Below are 21,448 nucleotides of genomic sequence, written 5' to 3' on the forward strand. Positions count from 1 at the left end.
ACCACGGTACTGTCTGGTTATTTCCTTTAACCACGGTACTGTCTGGTTATTTCCTTTAACCATGGTACTGTCTGGTTATTTCCTTTAACCATGGTACTGTCTGGTTATTTCCCATCAGTCCTGCTCTCCTCCAACTGTATCTAACTGAATATGCTCTCTTCTCTTCTCTTCTCTTGTTCCACCTCTCCTCTCTGCCTCCCTGTGCATGCAGATCTACAGTGCAGACAAAGGAGGCAAGGTGAGTGTGACTGTGTCCACCCTCACACTCTACCACCCTGACATCCTACCACCCTCACACTGTACCACCCTGACATTCTACAGGGTATGATAGTGTTAATATATTGCTTCATTCTACAGGGTATGATAGTGTGAATATATTGCGTCATGCTACAGGGTATGATAGTGTGAATATATTGCTTCATTCTACAGGGTATGATAGTGTGAATATATTGCTTCATTCTACAGGGTATGATAGTGTGAATATATTGCTTCATTCTACAGGGTATGATAGTGTGAATATATTGCTTCATTCTACAGGGTATGATAGTGTGAATATATTGCTTCATTCTACAGGGTATGATAGTGTGAATATATTGCTTCATTCTACAGGGTATGATAGTGTGAATATATTGCTTCATTCTACAGGGTATGATAGTGTGAATATATTGCTTCATTCTACAGGGTATGATAGTGTGAATATATTGCGTCATTCTACAGGGTATGATAGTGTGAATATATTGCTTCATGCTACAGGGTATGATAGTGTGAATATATTGCGTCATTCTACAGGGTATGATAGTGTGAATATATTGCTTCATGCTACAGGGTATGATAGTCGTCGTACCACTCTACCACCCTGACACTATACCACTATACCACCCTGGCACTCTACCACCCTGGCACTCTACCACCCTGACACTATACCACTCTACCACCCTGACGCTCTACCACCCTGACACTATACCATACTGACACTCTACCAATCTACCACCCTGACACTCTACCACCCTGACGTCGTACCACTCTACCACCCTGACACTCTAACACCCTGACACTCTACCACTCTACCACCCTGACATTGTACCAATCTACCACCCTGACACTATACCACTCTACCACCCTGACATTGTACCAATCTACCACCCTGACACTCTACCACTCTACCCTCCTGACGCCGTACCAATCTACCACCCTGATACACTGTACCACCCTGACACTGTACCACCCTGACACTATACCACCCTGACACTCTACCACCCTGACACTATACCACTGTACCACCCTGACACTGTACCACCCTGACACTGTACCACCCTGACACTCTACCACCCTGACACTGTACCACCCTGACATTGTACCACCCTGACACTCTACTACTCTACCACCCTGACACTATACCACTCTACCACCCTGACACTGTACCACCCTGACACTGTACCACCCTGACACTCTACCACCCTGACACTCTACCACCCTGACACTATACCACCCTGACACTCTACCACCCTGACACTATACCACTCTACCACCCTGACACTCTACCACCCTGACACTGTACCACCCTGACACTCTACCACCCTGACACTCTACCACCCTGACACTATACCAATCTACCACCCTGACACTCTACCACTCTGACACAACTGATTTACTGTCAACTAAGTTCTGTCCATACTACTGTTGCTTCATTCTACAGGGTATGCTAGTGTGCATACATTGCTTCATGCTACAGGGTATGATAGTGTGCATATTGGGTCTCCTAGAGCCTTTCCATGGTAGGTTACCACCTCAGTCTCTGAATGTTGATGAATTCCGTTCTGCACTTAGACACTCTCAGCTATGCATGTCCCAAGTCTTCCATTTCAAGACATGATACCTAATGTGGGTCAGTAGCCCTTAGGAGCAGTTAGTGTGAACTACGGGAGGAAGTCAGCACCACCTAGCTAGCTCTCTAGGAGCAGGTTGCTGATTAACTACTGCTGTTGAGCTTCGCAGTACAGGACAGTCCACCTCTCTGTCTCTGTTACCTTCCCTTCTGTAGTAAAACACAGGACAGTCCACCTCTCTGTCTCTGCTACCTTCCCTTCTGTAGTAAAACACAGGACAGACCACCTCTCTGTCTCTGCTACCTTCCCTTCTGTAGTAAAACACAGGACAGACCACCTCTCTGTCTCTGTCTCTGCTACCTTCCCTTCTGTAGTAAAACACAGCGAGTCTCTCTACTCTGCTACCTTCCCTTCTGTAGTAAAACACAGGACAGTCCACCTCTCTGTCTCTGTCTCTGCTACCTTCCCTTCTGTAGTAAAACACAGGACAGTCCACCTCTCTGTCTCTGCTACCTTCCCTTCTGTAGTAAAACACAGGACAGTCCACCTCTCTGTCTCTGTTACCTTCCCTTCTGTAGTAAAACACAGGACAGTCCACCTCTCTGTCTCTGTCTCTGCTACCTTCCCTTCTGTAGTAAAACACAGGACAGTCCACCTCTCTGTCTCTGTTACCTTCCCTTCTGTAGTAAAACACAGGACAGTCCACCTCTCTGTCTCTGCTACCTTCCCTTCTGTAGTAAAACACAGCGAGTCTCTCTACTCTGCAAGTCTTTCGTTGTGGATCGTTGTATCCAGTTTGCTGCAGCAGCACTGGTGTCTGTGGTAGAAAACCCCTACTTCCTTTCTCTAATGATTTCAGCCTTGCATTTTTCATGACTTGAGCTGAGAAGGGCTTTTTAGCAGCTCATTGATGTGTAAAAGGCCTGATGGTGGAGGTTTGGAGTTGATGTGGAGGTGTAGAGTTGATGTGGAGGTGTAGAGTTGATGTGGAGGTTTAGAGTTGATGTGGAGGTTTACAGTTGATGTGGAGGTTTAGAGTTGATGTGGAGGTGTAGAGTTGATGTGGAGGTGTAGAGTTGATGTGGAGGTTTACAGTTGATGTGGAGGTGTAGAGTTGATGTGGAGGTTTACAGTTGATGTGGAGGTGTAGAGTTGATGTGGAGGTGTAGAGTTGATGTGGAGGTTTAGAGTTGATGTGGAGGTTTAGAGTTGATGTGGAGGTTTACAGTTGATGTGGAGGTTTACAGTTGATGTGGAGGTTTACAGTTGATGTGGAGGTTTACAGTTGATGTGGAGGTTTACAGTTGATGTGGAGGTTTACAGTTGATGTGGAGGTTTACAGTTGATGTGGAGGTTTAGAGTTGATGTGGAGGTTTAGAGTTGATGTGGAGGTTTACAGTTGATGTGGAGGTTTACAGTTGATGTGGAGGTTTACAGTTGATGTGGAGGTTTACAGTTGATGTGGAGGTGTAGAGTTGATGTGGAGGTTTAGAGTTGATGTGGAGGTTTACAGTTGATGTGGAGGTTTACAGTTGATGTGGAGGTGTAGAGTTGATGTGGAGGTTTAGAGTTGATGTGGAGGTTTAGAGTTGATGTGGAGGTTTAGAGTTGATGTGGAGGTTTACAGTTGATGTGGAGGTTTACAGTTGATGTGGAGGTTTACAGTTGATGTGGAGGTTTACAGTTGATGTCGAGGCTTAGAGTTGATGTGGAGGTTTAGAGTTGATGTGGAGGTTTACAGTTGATGTGGATGTTTAGAGTTGATGTGGAGGTTTACAGTTGATGTGGAGGTTTACAGTTGATGTGGAGGTTTACAGTTGATGTGGATGTTTAGAGTTGATGTGGAGGTTTACAGTTGATGTGGAGGTTTACAGTTGATGTGGAGGTTTACAGTTGATGTGGAGGTTTACAGTTGATGTGGAGGTTTAGAGTTGATGTGGAGGTTTAGAGTTGATGTGGAGGTTTAGAGTTGATGTGGAGGTTTAGAGTTGATGTGGAGGTTTACAGTTGATGTGGAGGTTTACAGTTGATGTGGAGGTTTACAGTTGATGTGGAGGTTTAGAGTTGATGTGGAGGTTTAGAGTTGATGTGGAGGTTTAGAGTTGATGTGGAGGTTTAGAGTTGATGTGGAGGTTTACAGTTGATGTGGAGGTTTACAGTTGATGTGGAGGTTTACAGTTGATGTGGAGGTTTAGAGTTGATGTGGAGGTTTAGAGTTGATGTGGAGGTTTAGAGTTGATGTGGAGGTTTAGAGTTGATGTGGAGGTTTACAGTTGATGTGGAGGTTTACAGTTGATGTGGAGGTTTACAGTTGATGTGGAGGTTTAGAGTTGATGTGGAGGTTTGGAGGTTTACAGTTGATGTGGAGGTTTACAGTTGATGTGGAGGTTTAGAGTTGATGTGGAGGTTTACAGTTGATGTGGAGGTTTAGAGTTGACTCTTCTAAGGCGTATTTTCTTGTCTCTCCCAGGGAGAGTCTGTGTTCTGAATCCCTGATCCAATTATGTGGTCCATTTGCTGTTACTGTGTGTGTGTGTGTGTGTGTGTGTGTGTGTGTGTGTGTGTGTGTGTGTGTGTGTGTGTGTGTGTAGTCCACTGGGTCTAGTATATTCAGTGGTTTGTGTTGTAGAGGGAGAGATCTGAGAGGACATCTGATGTAGTGAAACATGACATTCAGTAATCAGTATCTGGAGGGAGGGAGGGGGGAGTGGGGAGGGAGGAGACAGGGGGGGAGGGAGGAGGGCAGGGAGGGAGGGAGGGGGGCATGGAGGGAGACAGGGAGAGGGGCATGGAGGGAGGCAGGCAGGGAGGGGGGCAGGGAGGCCCTTCCTCGATCCATCCTTCTCTCCCTCCCTCCCTCCTCCCTCCCTCCCTCGATCCATCCTTCTCTCCCTCCCTCCTCCCTCCCTTCCTCGATCCATCCTTCTCTCCCTCCCTCCTCCCTCCCTTCCTCGATCCATCCTTCTCTCCCTCCCTCCTCCCTCCCTTCCTCGATCCATCCCTCTCTCCCTAATCCTTAAGTATATCAGGTTAACTCACCAGAAGGGCTTATCTCAATGACACCCTCACTGCACTATGGTGTCCCTGAGAGGATTACACACACACACACACACACACACACACACACACACACACACACACACTCCCTCCCTCAGAGAGCTCCATGTCCAGATCAGCTGAACTCAATGTTCTCGACCAGAAACAGAGAAAACACAGCCTCTCTCTGCAGTCCAGCGCTTTAGCTTTTGCATTCGTGTCTTTGTTTTGGACTTGTCTACTCCAACAGAGGAAGTGTAGCCTCTGGCATGGTTTTACACCATCACTGTCTCTCGTCTGTCTCTCTGGCTAGTGCTGCTCTAGTGCAATACTAAACACTCAGACTGTAACACACTGGCTAGTGCTGCTCTAGTACAATACTAAACACTCAGACTGTAACACACTGGCTAGTGCTGCTCTAGTACAATACTAAACACTCAGACTGTAACACACTGGCTAGTGCTGCTCTAGTCCAATACTAAACACTCAGACTGTAACACACTGGCTAGTGCTGCTCTAGTACAATACTAAACACTCAGACAGACTGTAACACACTGGCTAGTGCTGCTCTAGTACAATACTAAACACTCAGACTGTAACACACTGGCTAGTGCTGCTCTAGTACAATACTAAACACTCAGACTGTAACACACTGGCTAGTGCTGCTCTAGTACAATACTAAACACTCAGACTGTAACACACTGGCTAGTGCTGCTCTAGTACAATACTAAACACTCAGACTGTAACACACTGGCTAGTGCTGCTCTAGTACAATACTAAACACTCAGACTGTAACACAGTGGCTAGTGCTGCTCTAGTACAATACTAAACACTCAGACTGTAACACACTGGCTAGTGCTGCTCTAGTACAATACTAAACACTCAGACTGTAACACACTGGCTAGTGCTGCTCTAGTCCAATACTAAACACTCAGACTGTAACACACTGGCTAGTGCTGCTCTAGTCCAATACTAAACACTCAGACTGTAACACACTGGCTAGTGCTGCTCTAGTACAATACTAAACACTCAGACTGTAACACACTGGCTAGTGCTGCTCTAGTACAATACTAAACACTCAGACTGTAACACACTGGCTAGTGCTGCTCTAGTACAATACTAAACACTCAGACAGACTGTAACACACTGGCTAGTGCTGCTCTAGTCCAATACTAAACACTCAGACTGTAACACACTGGCTAGTGCTGCTCTAGTACAATACTAAACACTCAGACTGTAACACACTGGCTAGTGCTGCTCTAGTACAATACTAAACACTCAGACTGTAACACACTGGCTAGTGCTGCTCTAGTACAATACTAAACACTCAGACTGTAACACACTGGCTAGTGCTGCTCTAGTACAATACTAAACACTCAGACAGACTGTAACACACTGGCTAGTGCTGCTCTAGTACAATACTAAACACTCAGACAGACTGTAACACACTGGCTAGTGCTGCTCTAGTACAATACTAAACACTCAGACAGACTGTAACACACTGGCTAGTGCTGCTCTAGTACAATACTAAACACTCAGACTGTAACACACTGTACAACCAGACCTTTAATCAGTTTATTTTAAAGTGTTTCTCAACATGGGAAAACCTCTATAATTTTAATTGTTTTAGTAATGAAGTGGTTTCCAGCAATAGAGGAAAGATTCCACACTAAATGAGACGTTTTACCCAGAAGAAGAGACCAGACAGACACTGTCGCTGCGTCGACAAACAATGTTTTAACGAAGCAAAATAACACCTTAACATCTCCACCTCGTCCGTCTGCTCCCACACTAAACACATCCTCACTCTTCTGCTGACCTTTAACAGCTTGAATTGACCTCTTTCACCACACAGCCCATGAGTTACTGACCCAGTTAACCTTAACTTTAACAGCTTGAATTGATCTCTTTCACCACACAGCCCATGAGTTACTGACTCAGTTAACCCTAACTTTAACAGCTTTAATTGAGTCACTGACCCATTTGGGGGGGGGGGGGGGCAGTGAGGACCCACCCCTATTCACTTCAGTGACAGAAAGTGTACAGCACAAAGTGGAGTTTTATCTACTCACAGTTCATTTAACTTTAGAGCCTGACGTACACCATCTATGAGAGAGGGAGAGAGAGAGAGAGAGAGAGAGAGAGAGAGAGAGAGACGGAGAGAGAGAGAGACAGAGAGAGAGAGAGAGAGAGAGAGAGAGAGAGAGGGGGGGGGGGGCGGACGGACGGACGGACGGACGGACGGACGGGGAGAGAGAGAGAGAGACGGGGAGAGAGAGAGAGAGACGGGGAGAGAGAGAGCGAGACGGGGAGAGAGAGAGACAGACAGACAGACAGACAGACAGACAGACAGACAGACAGACAGACAGACTAGCTACACACAGTGAAGGACTGTCTCCTAGGACAGGGACTAGCTACACACAGTGAAGGACTGTCTCCTAAGATAGGGACTGACTAGTGGATACTCTGCATTGTTTGGTAGGCTGTTAATACAACCCTGAGGCCTAGTTCCCTTCCAGCATATTAAGGTTTTCGTGTCCCTCCCCTCAGGTGGACAGCGATAAGCCAGATGAGACCAGGCTGATAGAGATTGACGAATCACAGCGCAGCGAGCACACAGTCTTCATCACACCCCCTGAACTACCCCATCTGCCTGATGGAGAGGAGCACCCACTCTGCTACAGGTGCTGAACCCACTGTGTGTGTGTCTGTGTGTGTGTATGTGTTAGTGTGTTAACCCCAGTGTGTTCTGCCTCCCCAGCTATGTGTTAGTGTGTTAACCCCAGTGTGTTCTGCCTCCCCCAGCTATGTGTTAACCCCAGTGTGTTCTGCCTCCCCCAGCTATGTGTTAGTGTGTTAACCCCAGTGTGTTCTGCCTCCCCCAGCTATGTGTTAGTGTGTTAACCCCAGTGTGTTCTGCCTCCCCCAGCTATGTGTTAGTGTGTTAACCCCAGTGTGTTCTGCCTCCCCCAGCTATGTGTTAGTGTGTTAACCCCAGTGTGTTCTGCCTCCCCCAGCTATGTGTTAACCCCAGTGTGTTTTGCCTCCCCCAGCTATGTGTTAGTGTGTTAACCCCAGTGTGTTCTGCCTCCCCCAGCTATGTGTTAGTGTGTTAACCCCAGTGTGTTCTGCCTCCCCCAGCTATGTTAGTGTGTTAACCCCAGTGTGTTCTGCCTCCCCCAGCTATGTGTTAGTGTGTTAACCCCAGTGTGTTCTGCCTCCCCCAGCTATGTGTTAGTGTGTTCTGCCTCCCCCAGCTATGTGTTAGTGTGTTAACCCCAGTGTGTTCTGCCTCCCAGGCTATGTGTTAACCCCAGTGTGTTCTGCCTCCCCCAGCTATGTGTTAGTGTGTTAACCCCAGTGTGTTCTGCCTCCCCCAGCTATGTGTTAGTGTGTTAACCCCAGTGTGTTCTGCCTCCCCCAGCTATGTGTTAGTGTGTTAACCCCAGTGTGTTCTGCCTCCCCCAGCTATGTGTTAACCCCAGTGTGTTCTGCCTCCCCCAGCTATGTGTTAGTGTGTTAACCCCAGTGTGTTCTGCCTCCCCCAGCTATGTGTTAGTGTGTTAACCCCAGTGTGTTCTGCCTCCCCCAGCTATGTGTTAACCCCAGTGTGTTCTGCCTCCCCCAGCTATGTGTTAGTGTGTTAACCCCAGTGTGTTCTGCCTCCCCCAGCTATGTGTTAGTGTGTTAACCCCAGTGTGTTCTGCCTCCCCCAGCTATGTGTTAGTGTGTTAACCCCAGTGTGTTCTGCCTCCCCAGCTATGTGTTAGTGTGTTAACCCCAGTGTGTTCTGCCTCCCCCAGCTATGTGTTAGTGTGTTAACCCCAGTGTGTTCTGCCTCCCCAGCTATGTGTTAGTGTGTTAACCCCAGTGTGTTCTGCCTCCCCCAGCTATGTGTTAGTGTGTTAACCCCAGTGTGTTCTGCCTCCCCCAGCTATGTGTTAACCCCAGTGTGTTCTGCCTCCCCCAGCTATGTGTTAGTGTGTTAACCCCAGTGTGTTCTGCCTCCCCCAGCTATGTGTTAGTGTGTTAACCCCAGTGTGTTCTGCCTCCCCCAGCTATGTGTTAGTGTGTTAACCCCAGTGTGTTCTGCCTCCCAGGCTATGTGTTAACCCCAGTGTGTTCTGCCTCCCCCAGCTATGTGTTAGTGTGTTAACCCCAGTGTGTTCTGCCTCCCCCAGCTATGTGTTAGTGTGTTAACCCCAGTGTGTTCTGCCTCCCCCAGCTATGTGTTAGTGTGTTAACCCCAGTGTGTTCTGCCTCCCCCAGCTATGTGTTAACCCCAGTGTGTTCTGCCTCCCCCAGCTATGTGTTAGTGTGTTAACCCCAGTGTGTTCTGCCTCCCCCAGCTATGTGTTAGTGTGTTAACCCCAGTGTGTTCTGCCTCCCCCAGCTATGTGTTAACCCCAGTGTGTTCTGCCTCCCCCAGCTATGTGTTAGTGTGTTAACCCCAGTGTGTTCTGCCTCCCCCAGCTATGTGTTAGTGTGTTAACCCCAGTGTGTTCTGCCTCCCCCAGCTATGTGTTAGTGTGTTAACCCCAGTGTGTTCTGCCTCCCCCAGCTATGTGTTAACCCCAGTGTGTTCTGCCTCCCCCAGCTATGTGTTAGTGTGTTAACCCCAGTGTGTTCGGCCTCCCCCAGCTATGTGTTAGTGTGTTAACCCCAGTGTGTTCTGCCTCCCCCAGCTATGTGTTAACCCCAGTGTGTTCTGCCTCCCCCAGCTATGTGTTAGTGTGTTAACCCCAGTGTGTTCTGCCTCCCAGGCTATGTGTTAACCCCAGTGTGTTCTGCCTCCCCCAGCTATGTGTTAGTGTGTTAACCCCAGTGTGTTCTGCCTCCCCCAGCTATGTGTTAGTGTGTTAACCCCAGTGTGTTCTGCCTCCCCCAGCTATGTGTTAGTGTGTTAACCCCAGTGTGTTCTGCCTCCCCCAGCTATGTGTTAGTGTGTTAACCCCAGTGTGTTCTGCCTCCCCCAGCTATGTTAGTGTGTTAACCCCAGTGTGTTCTGCCTCCCCCAGCTATGTGTTAGTGTGTTAACCACAGTGTGTTCTGCCTCCCCCAGCTATGTGTTAGTGTGTTAACCCCAGTGTGTTCTGCCTCCCCCAGCTATGTGTTAGTGTGTTAACCCCAGTGTGTTCTGCCTCCCAGGCTATGTGTTAACCCCAGTGTGTTCTGCCTCCCCCAGCTATGTGTTAGTGTGTTAACCCCAGTGTGTTCTGCCTCCCCCAGCTATGTGTTAGTGTGTTAACCCCAGTGTGTTCTGCCTCCCCCAGCTATGTGTTAGTGTGTTAACCCCAGTGTGTTCTGCCTCCCCCAGCTATGTGTTAGTGTGTTAACCCCAGTGTGTTCTGCCTCCCAGGCTATGTGTTAACCCCAGTGTGTTCTGCCTCCCCCAGCTATGTGTTAGTGTGTTAACCCCAGTGTGTTCTGCCTCCCCCAGCTATGTGTTAGTGTGTTAACCCCAGTGTGTTCTGCCTCCCCCAGCTATGTGTTAGTGTGTTAACCCCAGTGTGTTTTGCCTCCCCCAGCTATGTGTTAGTGTGTTAACCCCAGTGTGTTCTGCCTCCCCCAGCTATGTGTTAGTGTGTTAACCCCAGTGTGTTCTGCCTCCCCCAGCTATGTTAGTGTGTTAACCCCAGTGTGTTCTGCCTCCCCCAGCTATGTGTTAGTGTGTTAACCCCAGTGTGTTCTGCCTCCCCCAGCTATGTGTTAGTGTGTTAACCCCAGTGTGTTCTGCCTCCCCCAGCTATGTGTTAGTGTGTTAACCCCAGTGTGTTCTGCCTCCCCCAGCTATGTGTTAGTGTGTTAACCCCAGTGTGTTCTGCCTCCCAGGCTATGTGTTAACCCCAGTGTGTTCTGCCTCCCCCAGCTATGTGTTAGTGTGTTAACCCCAGTGTGTTCTGCCTCCCCCAGCTATGTGTTAGTGTGTTAACCCCAGTGTGTTCTGCCTCCCCCAGCTATGTGTTAGTGTGTTAACCCCAGTGTGTTCTGCCTCCCCCAGCTATGTGTTAACCCCAGTGTGTTCTGCCTCCCCCAGCTATGTGTTAGTGTGTTAACCCCAGTGTGTTCTGCCTCCCCCAGCTATGTGTTAGTGTGTTAACCCCAGTGTGTTCTGCCTCCCCCAGCTATGTGTTAACCCCAGTGTGTTCTGCCTCCCCCAGCTATGTGTTAGTGTGTTAACCCCAGTGTGTTCTGCCTCCCCCAGCTATGTGTTAGTGTGTTAACCCCAGTGTGTTCTGCCTCCCCAGCTATGTGTTAGTGTGTTAACCCCAGTGTGTTCTGCCTCCCCCAGCTATGTGTTAACCCCAGTGTGTTCTGCCTCACCCAGCTATGTGTTAGTGTGTTAACCCCAGTGTGTTCTGCCTCCCCCAGCTATGTGTTAGTGTGTTAACCCCAGTGTGTTCTGCCTCCCCAACTATGTGTTAACCCCAGTGTGTTCTGCCTCCCCCAGCTATGTGTTAGTGTGTTAACCCCAGTGTGTTCTGCCTCCCCCAGCTATGTGTTAGTGTGTTAACCCCAGTGTGTTCTGCCTCCCCCAGCTATGTGTTAGTGTGTTAACCCCAGTGTGTTCTGCCTCCCCCAGCTATGTGTTAACCCCAGTGTGTTCTGCCTCCCCCAGCTATGTGTTAGTGTGTTAACCCCAGTGTGTTCTGCCTCCCCCAGCTATGTGTTAGTGTGTTAACCCCAGTGTGTTCTGCCTCCCCCAGCTATGTGTTAACCCCAGTGTGTTCTGCCTCCCCCAGCTATGTGTTAGTGTGTTAACCCCAGTGTGTTCTGCCTCCCCCAGCTATGTGTTAGTGTGTTAACCCCAGTGTGTTCTGCCTCCCCAGCTATGTGTTAGTGTGTTAACCCCAGTGTGTTCTGCCTCCCCCAGCTATGTGTTAACCCCAGTGTGTTCTGCCTCCCCCAGCTATGTGTTAGTGTGTTAACCCCAGTGTGTTCTGCCTCCCCCAGCTATGTGTTAGTGTGTTAACCCCAGTGTGTTCTGCCTCCCCCAGCTATGTGTTAGTGTGTTAACCCCAGTGTGTTCTGCCTCCCCCAGCTATGTGTTAGTGTGTTAACCCCAGTGTGTTCTGCCTCCCCCAGCTATGTGTTAGTGTGTTAACCCCAGTGTGTTCTGCCTCCCCCAGCTATGTGTTAACCCCAGTGTGTTTTGCCTCCCCCAGCTATGTGTTAGTGTGTTAACCCCAGTGTGTTCTGCCTCCCCCAGCTATGTGTTAGTGTGTTAACCCCAGTGTGTTCTGCCTCCCCCAGCTATGTTAGTGTGTTAACCCCAGTGTGTTCTGCCTCCCCCAGCTATGTGTTAGTGTGTTAACCCCAGTGTGTTCTGCCTCCCCCAGCTATGTGTTAGTGTGTTAACCCCAGTGTGTTCTGCCTCCCCCAGCTATGTGTTAGTGTGTTAACCCCAGTGTGTTCTGCCTCCCCCAGCTATGTGTTAACCCCAGTGTGTTCTGCCTCCCCCAGCTATGTGTTAGTGTGTTAACCCCAGTGTGTTCTGCCTCCCAGGCTATGTGTTAACCCCAGTGTGTTCTGCCTCCCCCAGCTATGTGTTAGTGTGTTAACCCCAGTGTGTTCTGCCTCCCCCAGCTATGTGTTAGTGTGTTAACCCCAGTGTGTTCTGCCTCCCCCAGCTATGTGTTAGTGTGTTAACCCCAGTGTGTTCTGCCTCCCCCAGCTATGTGTTAACCCCAGTGTGTTCTGCCTCCCCCAGCTATGTGTTAGTGTGTTAACCCCAGTGTGTTCTGCCTCCCCCAGCTATGTGTTAGTGTGTTAACCCCAGTGTGTTCTGCCTCCCCCAGCTATGTGTTAACCCCAGTGTGTTCTGCCTCCCCCAGCTATGTGTTAGTGTGTTAACCCCAGTGTGTTCTGCCTCCCCCAGCTATGTGTTAGTGTGTTAACCCCAGTGTGTTCTGCCTCCCCAGCTATGTGTTAGTGTGTTAACCCCAGTGTGTTCTGCCTCCCCCAGCTATGTGTTAGTGTGTTAACCCCAGTTTGTTCTGCCTCCCCAGCTATGTGTTAGTGTGTTAACCCCAGTGTGTTCTGCCTCCCCCAGCTATGTGTTAGTGTGTTAACCCCAGTGTGTTCTGCCTCCCCCAGCTATGTGTTAACCCCAGTGTGTTCTGCCTCCCCCAGCTATGTGTTAGTGTGTTAACCCCAGTGTGTTCTGCCTCCCCCAGCAATGTGTTAGTGTGTTAACCCCAGTGTGTTCTGCCTCCCCCAGCTATGTGTTAGTGTGTTAACCCCAGTGTGTTCTGCCTCCCAGGCTATGTGTTAACCCCAGTGTGTTCTGCCTCCCCCAGCTATGTGTTAGTGTGTTAACCCCAGTGTGTTCTACCTCCCCCAGCTATGTGTTAGTGTGTTAACCCCAGTGTGTTCTGCCTCCCCCAGCTATGTGTTAGTGTGTTAACCCCAGTGTGTTCTGCCTCCCCCAGCTATGTGTTAACCCCAGTGTGTTCTGCCTCCCCCAGCTATGTGTTAGTGTGTTAACCCCAGTGTGTTCTGCCTCCCCCAGCTATGTGTTAGTGTGTTAACCCCAGTGTGTTCTGCCTCCCCCAGCTATGTGTTAACCCCAGTGTGTTCTGCCTCCCCCAGCTATGTGTTAGTGTGTTAACCCCAGTGTGTTCTGCCTCCCCCAGCTATGTGTTAACCCCAGTGTGTTCTGCCTCCCCCAGCTATGTGTTAGTGTGTTAACCCCAGTGTGTTCTGCCTCCCCCAGCTATGTGTTAGTGTGTTAACCCCAGTGTGTTCTGCCTCCCCCAGCTATGTGTTAACCCCAGTGTGTTCTGCCTCCCCCAGCTATGTGTTAGTGTGTTAACCCCAGTGTGTTCTGCCTCCCAGGCTATGTGTTAACCCCAGTGTGTTCTGCCTCCCCCAGCTATGTGTTAGTGTGTTAACCCCAGTGTGTTCTGCCTCCCCCAGCTATGTGTTAGTGTGTTAACCCCAGTGTGTTCTGCCTCCCCCAGCTATGTGTTAGTGTGTTAACCCCAGTGTGTTCTGCCTCCCCCAGCTATGTGTTAGTGTGTTAACCCCAGTGTGTTCTGCCTCCCCCAGCTATGTTAGTGTGTTAACCCCAGTGTGTTCTGCCTCCCCCAGCTATGTGTTAATGTGTTAACCCCAGTGTGTTCTGCCTCCCCCAGCTATGTGTTAGTGTGTTAACCCCAGTGTGTTCTGCCTCCCCCAGCTATGTGTTAGTGTGTTAACCCCAGTGTGTTCTGCCTCCCCCAGCTATGTGTTAGTGTGTTAACCCCAGTGTGTTCTGCCTCCCCCAGCTATGTGTTAGTGTGTTAACCCCAGTGTGTTCTGCCTCCCAGGCTATGTGTTAACCCCAGTGTGTTCTGCCTCCCCCAGCTATGTTAGTGTGTTAACCCCAGTGTGTTCTGCCTCCCCCAGCTATGTGTTAGTGTGTTAACCCCAGTGTGTTCTGCCTCCCCCAGCTATGTGTTAGTGTGTTAACCCCAGTGTGTTCTGCCTCCCCCAGCTATGTGTTAGTGTGTTAACCCCAGTGTGTTCTGCCTCCCCCAGCTATGTGTTAGTGTGTTAACCCCAGTGTGTTCTGCCTCCCCCAGCTATGTGTTAGTGTGTTAACCCCAGTGTGTTCTGCCTCCCAGGCTATGTGTTAACCCCAGTGTGTTCTGCCTCCCCCAGCTATGTGTTAGTGTGTTAACCCCAGTGTGTTCTGCCTCCCCCAGCTATGTGTTAGTGTGTTAACCCCAGTGTGTTCTGCCTCCCCCAGCTATGTGTTAGTGTGTTAACCCCAGTGTGTTCTGCCTCCCCCAGCTATGTGTTAACCCCAGTGTGTTCTGCCTCCCCCAGCTATGTGTTAGTGTGTTAACCCCAGTGTGTTCTGCCTCCCCCAGCTATGTGTTAGTGTGTTAACCCCAGTGTGTTCTGCCTCCCCCAACTATGTGTTAACCCCAGTGTGTTCTGCCTCCCCCAGCTATGTGTTAGTGTGTTAACCCCAGTGTGTTCTGCCTCCCCCAGCTATGTGTTAGTGTGTTAACCCCAGTGTGTTCTGCCTCCCCAGCTATGTGTTAGTGTGTTAACCCCAGTGTGTTCTGCCTCCCCCAGCTATGTGTTAACCCCAGTGTGTTCTGCCTCCCCCAGCTATGTGTTAGTGTGTTAACCCCAGTGTGTTCTGCCTCCCCCAGCTATGTGTTAGTGTGTTAACCCCAGTGTGTTCTGCCTCCCCAACTATGTGTTAACCCCAGTGTGTTCTGCCTCCCCCAGCTATGTGTTAACCCCAGTGTGTTTTGCCTCCCCCAGCTATGTGTTAGTGTGTTAACCCCAGTGTGTTCTGCCTCCCCCAGCTATGTGTTAGTGTGTTAACCCCAGTGTGTTCTGCCTCCCCCAGCTATGTTAGTGTGTTAACCCCAGTGTGTTCTGCCTCCCCCAGCTATGTGTTAGTGTGTTAACCCCAGTGTGTTCTGCCTCCCCCAGCTATGTGTTAGTGTGTTAACCCCAGTGTGTTCTGCCTCCCCCAGCTATGTGTTAGTGTGTTAACCCCAGTGTGTTCTGCCTCCCCCAGCTATGTGTTAACCCCAGTGTGTTCTGCCTCCCCCAGCTATGTGTTAGTGTGTTAACCCCAGTGTGTTCTGCCTCCCAGGCTATGTGTTAACCCCAGTGTGTTCTGCCTCCCCCAGCTATGTGTTAGTGTGTTAACCCCAGTGTGTTCTGCCTCCCCCAGCTATGTGTTAGTGTGTTAACCCCAGTGTGTTCTGCCTCCCCCAGCTATGTGTTAGTGTGTTAACCCCAGTGTGTTCTGCCTCCCCCAGCTATGTGTTAACCCCAGTGTGTTCTGCCTCCCCCAGCTATGTGTTAGTGTGTTAACCCCAGTGTGTTCTGCCTCCCCCAGCTATGTGTTAGTGTGTTAACCCCAGTGTGTTCTGCCTCCCCCAGCTATGTGTTAACCCCAGTGTGTTCTGCCTCCCCCAGCTATGTGTTAGTGTGTTAACCCCAGTGTGTTCTGCCTCCCCCAGCTATGTGTTAGTGTGTTAACCCCAGTGTGTTCTGCCTCCCCAGCTATGTGTTAGTGTGTTAACCCCAGTGTGTTCTGCCTCCCCCAGCTATGTGTTAGTGTGTTAACCCCAGTTTGTTCTGCCTCCCCAGCTATGTGTTAGTGTGTTAACCCCAGTGTGTTCTGCCTCCCCCAGCTATGTGTTAGTGTGTTAACCCCAGTGTGTTCTGCCTCCCCCAGCTATGTGTTAACCCCAGTGTGTTCTGCCTCCCCCAGCTATGTGTTAGTGTGTTAACCCCAGTGTGTTCTGCCTCCCCCAGCTATGTGTTAATGTGTTAACCCCAGTGTGTTCTGCCTCCCCCAGCTATGTGTTAGTGTGTTAACCCCAGTGTGTTCTGCCTCCCAGGCTATGTGTTAACCCCAGTGTGTTCTGCCTCCCCCAGCTATGTGTTAGTGTGTTAACCCCAGTGTGTTCTACCTCCCCCAGCTATGTGTTAGTGTGTTAACCCCAGTGTGTTCTGCCTCCCCCAGCTATGTGTTAGTGTGTTAACCCCAGTGTGTTCTGCCTCCCCCAGCTATGTGTTAACCCCAGTGTGTTCTGCCTCCCCCAGCTATGTGTTAGTGTGTTAACCCCAGTGTGTTCTGCCTCCCCCAGCTATGTGTTAGTGTGTTAACCCCAGTGTGTTCTGCCTCCCCCAGCTATGTGTTAACCCCAGTGTGTTCTGCCTCCCCCAGCTATGTGTTAGTGTGTTAACCCCAGTGTGTTCTGCCTCCCCCAGCTATGTGTTAGTGTGTTAACCCCAGTGTGTTCTGCCTCCCCCAGCTATGTGTTAGTGTGTTAACCCCAGTGTGTTCTGCCTCCCCCAGCTATGTGTTAACCCCAGTGTGTTCTGCCTCCCCCAGCTATGTGTTAGTGTGTTAACCCCAGTGTGTTCTGCCTCCCCCAGCTATGTGTTAGTGTGTTAACCCCAGTGTGTTCTGCCTCCCCCAGCTATGTGTTAACCCCAGTGTGTTCTGCCTCCCCCAGCTATGTGTTAGTGTGTTAACCCCAGTGTGTTCTGCCTCCCAGGCTATGTGTTAACCCCAGTGTGTTCTGCCTCCCCCAGCTATGTGTTAGTGTGTTAACCCCAGTGTGTTCTGCCTCCCCCAGCTATGTGTTAGTGTGTTAACCCCAGTGTGTTCTGCCTCCCCCAGCTATGTGTTAGTGTGTTAACCCCAGTGTGTTCTGCCTCCCCCAGCTATGTGTTAGTGTGTTAACCCCAGTGTGTTCTGCCTCCCCCAGCTATGTTAGTGTGTTAACCCCAGTGTGTTCTGCCTCCCCCAGCTATGTGTTAATGTGTTAACCCCAGTGTGTTCTGCCTCCCCCAGCTATGTGTTAGTGTGTTAACCCCAGTGTGTTCTGCCTCCCCCAGCTATGTGTTAGTGTGTTAACCCCAGTGTGTTCTGCCTCCCCCAGCTATGTGTTAGTGTGTTAACCCCAGTGTGTTCTGCCTCCCCCAGCTATGTGTTAGTGTGTTAACCCCAGTGTGTTCTGCCTCCCAGGCTATGTGTTAACCCCAGTGTGTTCTGCCTCCCCCAGCTATGTGTTAGTGTGTTAACCCCAGTGTGTTCTGCCTCCCCCAGCTATGTGTTAGTGTGTTAACCCCAGTGTGTTTTGCCTCCCCCAGCTATGTGTTAGTGTGTTAACCCCAGTGTGTTCTGCCTCCCCCAGCTATGTGTTAGTGTGTTAACCCCAGTGTGTTCTGCCTCCCCCAGCTATGTTAGTGTGTTAACCCCAGTGTGTTCTGCCTCCCCCAGCTATGTGTTAGTGTGTTAACCCCAGTGTGTTCTGCCTCCCCCAGCTATGTGTTAGTGTGTTAACCCCAGTGTGTTCTGCCTCCCCCAGCTATGTGTTAGTGTGTTAACCCCAGTGTGTTCTGCCTCCCCCAGCTATGTGTTAGTGTGTTAACCCCAGTGTGTTCTGCCTCCCCCAGCTATGTGTTAGTGTGTTAACCCCAGTGTGTTCTGCCTCCCAGGCTATGTGTTAACCCCAGTGTGTTCTGCCTCCCCCAGCTATGTGTTAGTGTGTTAACCCCAGTGTGTTCTGCCTCCCCCAGCTATGTGTTAGTGTGTTAACCCCAGTGTGTTCTGCCTCCCCCAGCTATGTGTTAGTGTGTTAACCCCAGTGTGTTCTGCCTCCCCCAGCTATGTGTTAACCCCAGTGTGTTCTGCCTCCCCCAGCTATGTGTTAGTGTGTTAACCCCAGTGTGTTCTGCCTCCCCCAGCTATGTGTTAGTGTGTTAACCCCAGTGTGTTCTGCCTCCCCCAACTATGTGTTAACCCCAGTGTGTTCTGCCTCCCCCAGCTATGTGTTAGTGTGTTAACCCCAGTGTGTTCTGCCTCCCCCAGCTATGTGTTAGTGTGTTAACCCCAGTGTGTTCTGCCTCCCCAGCTATGTGTTAGTGTGTTAACCCCAGTGTGTTCTGCCTCCCCCAGCTATGTGTTAACCCCAGTGTGTTCTGCCTCCCCCAGCTATGTGTTAGTGTGTTAACCCCAGTGTGTTCTGCCTCCCCCAGCTATGTGTTAGTGTGTTAACCCCAGTGTGTTCTGCCTCCCCAACTATGTGTTAACCCCAGTGTGTTCTGCCTCCCCCAGCTATGTGTTAGTGTGTTAACCCCAGTGTGTTCTGCCTCCCCCAGCTATGTGTTAGTGTGTTAACCCCAGTGTGTTCTGCCTCCCCCAGCTATGTGTTAGTGTGTTAACCCCAGTGTGTTCTGCCTCCCCCAGCTATGTGTTAACCCCAGTGTGTTCTGCCTCCCCCAGCTATGTGTTAGTGTGTTAACCCCAGTGTGTTCTGCCTCCCCCAGCTATGTGTTAGTGTGTTAACCCCAGTGTGTTCTGCCTCCCCCAGCTATGTGTTAACCCCAGTGTGTTCTGCCTCCCCCAGCTATGTGTTAGTGTGTTAACCCCAGTGTGTTCTGCCTCCCCCAGCTATGTGTTAGTGTGTTAACCCCAGTGTGTTCTGCCTCCCCCAGCTATGTGTTAGTGTGTTAACCCCAGTGTGTTCTGCCTCCCCCAGCTATGTGTTAGTGTGTTAACCCCAGTGTGTTCTGCCTCCCCCAGCTATGTGTTAGTGTGTTAACCCCAGTGTGTTCTGCCTCCCCCAGCTATGTGTTAGTGTGTTAACCCCAGTGTGTTCTGCCTCCCCCAGCTATGTGTTAGTGTGTTAACCCCAGTGTGTTCTGCCTCCCAGGCTATGTGTTAACCCCAGTGTGTTCTGCCTCCCCCAGCTATGTGTTAGTGTGTTAACCCCAGTGTGTTCTGCCTCCCCCAGCTATGTGTTAGTGTGTTAACCCCAGTGTGTTCTGCCTCCCCCAGCTATGTGTTAGTGTGTTAACCCCAGTGTGTTCTGCCTCCCCCAGCTATGTGTTAACCCCCAGTGTGTTCTGCCTCCCCCAGCTATGTGTTAGTGTGTTAACCCCAGTGTGTTCTGCCTCCCCCAGCTATGTGTTAGTGTGTTAACCCCAGTGTGTTCTGCCTCCCCCAGCTATGTGTTAACCCCAGTGTGTTCTGCCTCCCCCAGCTATGTGTTAGTGTGTTAACCCCAGTGTGTTCTGCCTCCCCCAGCTATGTGTTAGTGTGTTAACCCCAGTGTGTTCTGCCTCCCCCAGCTATGTGTTAGTGTGTTAACCCCAGTGTGTTCTGCCTCCCCCAGCTATGTGTTAACCCCAGTGTGTTCTGCCTCCCCCAGCTATGTTAGTGTGTTAACCCCAGTGTGTTCTGCCTCCCCCAGCTATGTGTTAGTGTGTTAACCCCAGTGTGTTCTGCCTCCCCCAGCTATGTGTTAGTGTGTTAACCCCAGTGTGTTCTGCCTCCCCCAGCTATGTGTTAGTGTGTTAACCCCAGTGTGTTCTGCCTCCCCCAGCTATGTGTTAGTGTGTTAACCCCAGTGTGTTCTGCCTCCCCCAGCTATGTGTTAGTGTGTTAACCCCAGTGTGTTCTGCCTCCCAGGCTATGTGTTAACCCCAGTGTGTTCTGCCTCCCCCAGCTATGTGTTAGTGTGTTAACCCCAGTGTGTTCTGCCTCCCCCAGCTATGTGTTAGTGTGTTAACCCCAGTGTGTTCTGCCTCCCCCAGCTATGTGTTAGTGTGTTAACCCCAGTGTGTTCTGCCTCCCCCAGCTATGTGTTAACCCCAGTGTGTTCTGCCTCCCCCAGCTATGTGTTAGTGTGTTAACCCCAGTGTGTTCTGCCTCCCCCAGCTATGTGTTAGTGTGTTAACCCCAGTGTGTTCTGCCTCCCCCAGCTATGTGTTAACCCCAGTGTGTTCTGCCTCCCCCAGCTATGTGTTAGTGTGTTAACCCCAGTGTGTTCTGCCTCCCCCAGCTATGTGTTAGTGTGTTAACCCCAGTGTGTTCTGCCTCCCCCAGCTATGTGTTAGTGTGTTAACCCCAGTGTGTTCTGCCTCCCCCAGCTATGTGTTAACCCCAGTGTGTTCTGCCTCCCCCAGCTATGTTAGTGTGTTAACCCCAGTGTGTTCTGCCTCCCCCAGCTATGTGTTAGTGTGTTAACCCCAGTGTGTTCTGCCTCCCCCAGCTATGTGTTAGTGTGTTAACCCCAGTGTGTTCTGCCTCCCCCAGCTATGTGTTAGTGTGTTAACCCCAGTGTGTTCTGCCTCCCCCAGCTATGTGTTAGTGTGTTAACCCCAGTGTGTTCTGCCTCCCCCAGCTATGTGTTAACCCCAGTGTGTTTTGCCTCCCCCAGCTATGTGTTAGTGTGTTAACCCCAGTGTGTTCTGCCTCCCCCAGCTATGTGTTAGTGTGTTAACCCCAGTGTGTTCTGCCTCCCCCAGCTATGTTAGTGTGTTAACCCCAGTGTGTTCTGCCTCCCCCAGCTATGTGTTAGTGTGTTAACCCCAGTGTGTTCTGCCTCCCCCAGCTATGTGTTAGTGTGTTAACCCCAGTGTGTTCTGCCTCCCCCAGCTATGTGTTAGTGTGTTAACCCCAGTGTGTTCTGCCTCCCCCAGCTATGTGTTAGTGTGTTAACCCCAGTGTGTTCTGCCTCCCAGGCTATGTGTTAACCCCAGTGTGTTCTGCCTCCCCCAGCTATGTGTTAGTGTGTTAACCCCAGTGTGTTCTGCCTCCCCCAGCTATGTGTTAGTGTGTTAACCCCAGTGTGTTCTGCCTCCCAGCTATGTGTTAACCCCAGTGTGTTCTGCCTCCCCAACTATGTGTTAACCCCAGTGTGTTCTGCCTCCCCCAGCTATGTGTTAACCCCAGTGTGTTTTGCCTCCCCCAGCTATGTGTTAACCCCAGTGTGTTCTGCCTCCCCAGCTATGTGTTAACCCCAGTGTGTTCTGCCTCCCCCAGCTATGTGTTAACCCCAGTGTGTTCTGCCTCCCCCAGCTATGTGTTAACCCCAGTGTGTTCTGCCTCCCCCAGCTATGTGTTAACCCCAGTGTGTTCTGCCTCCCCCAGCTATGCAGGTTTCCCGGTGTTGAGTCTTGATCTGTTTGACCCCATGGAAGGCCTCCGACCCCCTGCCTCTCGGCTGGCTGCCCGACAGAGCTGCCCAACTAGCCCTGCACCCATGTTCAGACGCACCAAACAGGTCAACACACACACACACACACACACACACACACACACAATACAC

General features: G+C 50.5%; 1 protein-coding gene across 10 annotated transcripts in view; it reads left to right on the plus strand.

Moving 5' to 3' along the window:
• LOC110487142 (C-myc promoter-binding protein) overlaps positions 1–21,448 on the plus strand; it is a 147,565-nt gene that overhangs the window by 87,717 nt on the left and 38,400 nt on the right. For 5 of the 10 annotated variants that reach the window (XM_036981547.1, XM_036981550.1, XM_036981552.1 and 2 more), the window contains 3 exons: positions 212–238; positions 7,413–7,546; positions 21,271–21,403. In XM_036981547.1, coding sequence (XP_036837442.1) covers positions 212–238; positions 7,413–7,546; positions 21,271–21,403 — 294 coding nt within the window. The remainder of the gene's footprint in view (positions 1–211; positions 239–7,412; positions 7,547–21,270; positions 21,404–21,448) is intronic. The other 5 variants (XM_036981549.1, XM_036981551.1, XM_036981553.1 and 2 more) reach the window with 1 other exon arrangement.

This window comes from Oncorhynchus mykiss, chromosome 6 (assembly GCF_013265735.2).
Source record: "Oncorhynchus mykiss isolate Arlee chromosome 6, USDA_OmykA_1.1, whole genome shotgun sequence".
Classification (NCBI taxonomy): Eukaryota; Metazoa; Chordata; class Actinopteri; order Salmoniformes; family Salmonidae; genus Oncorhynchus; species Oncorhynchus mykiss.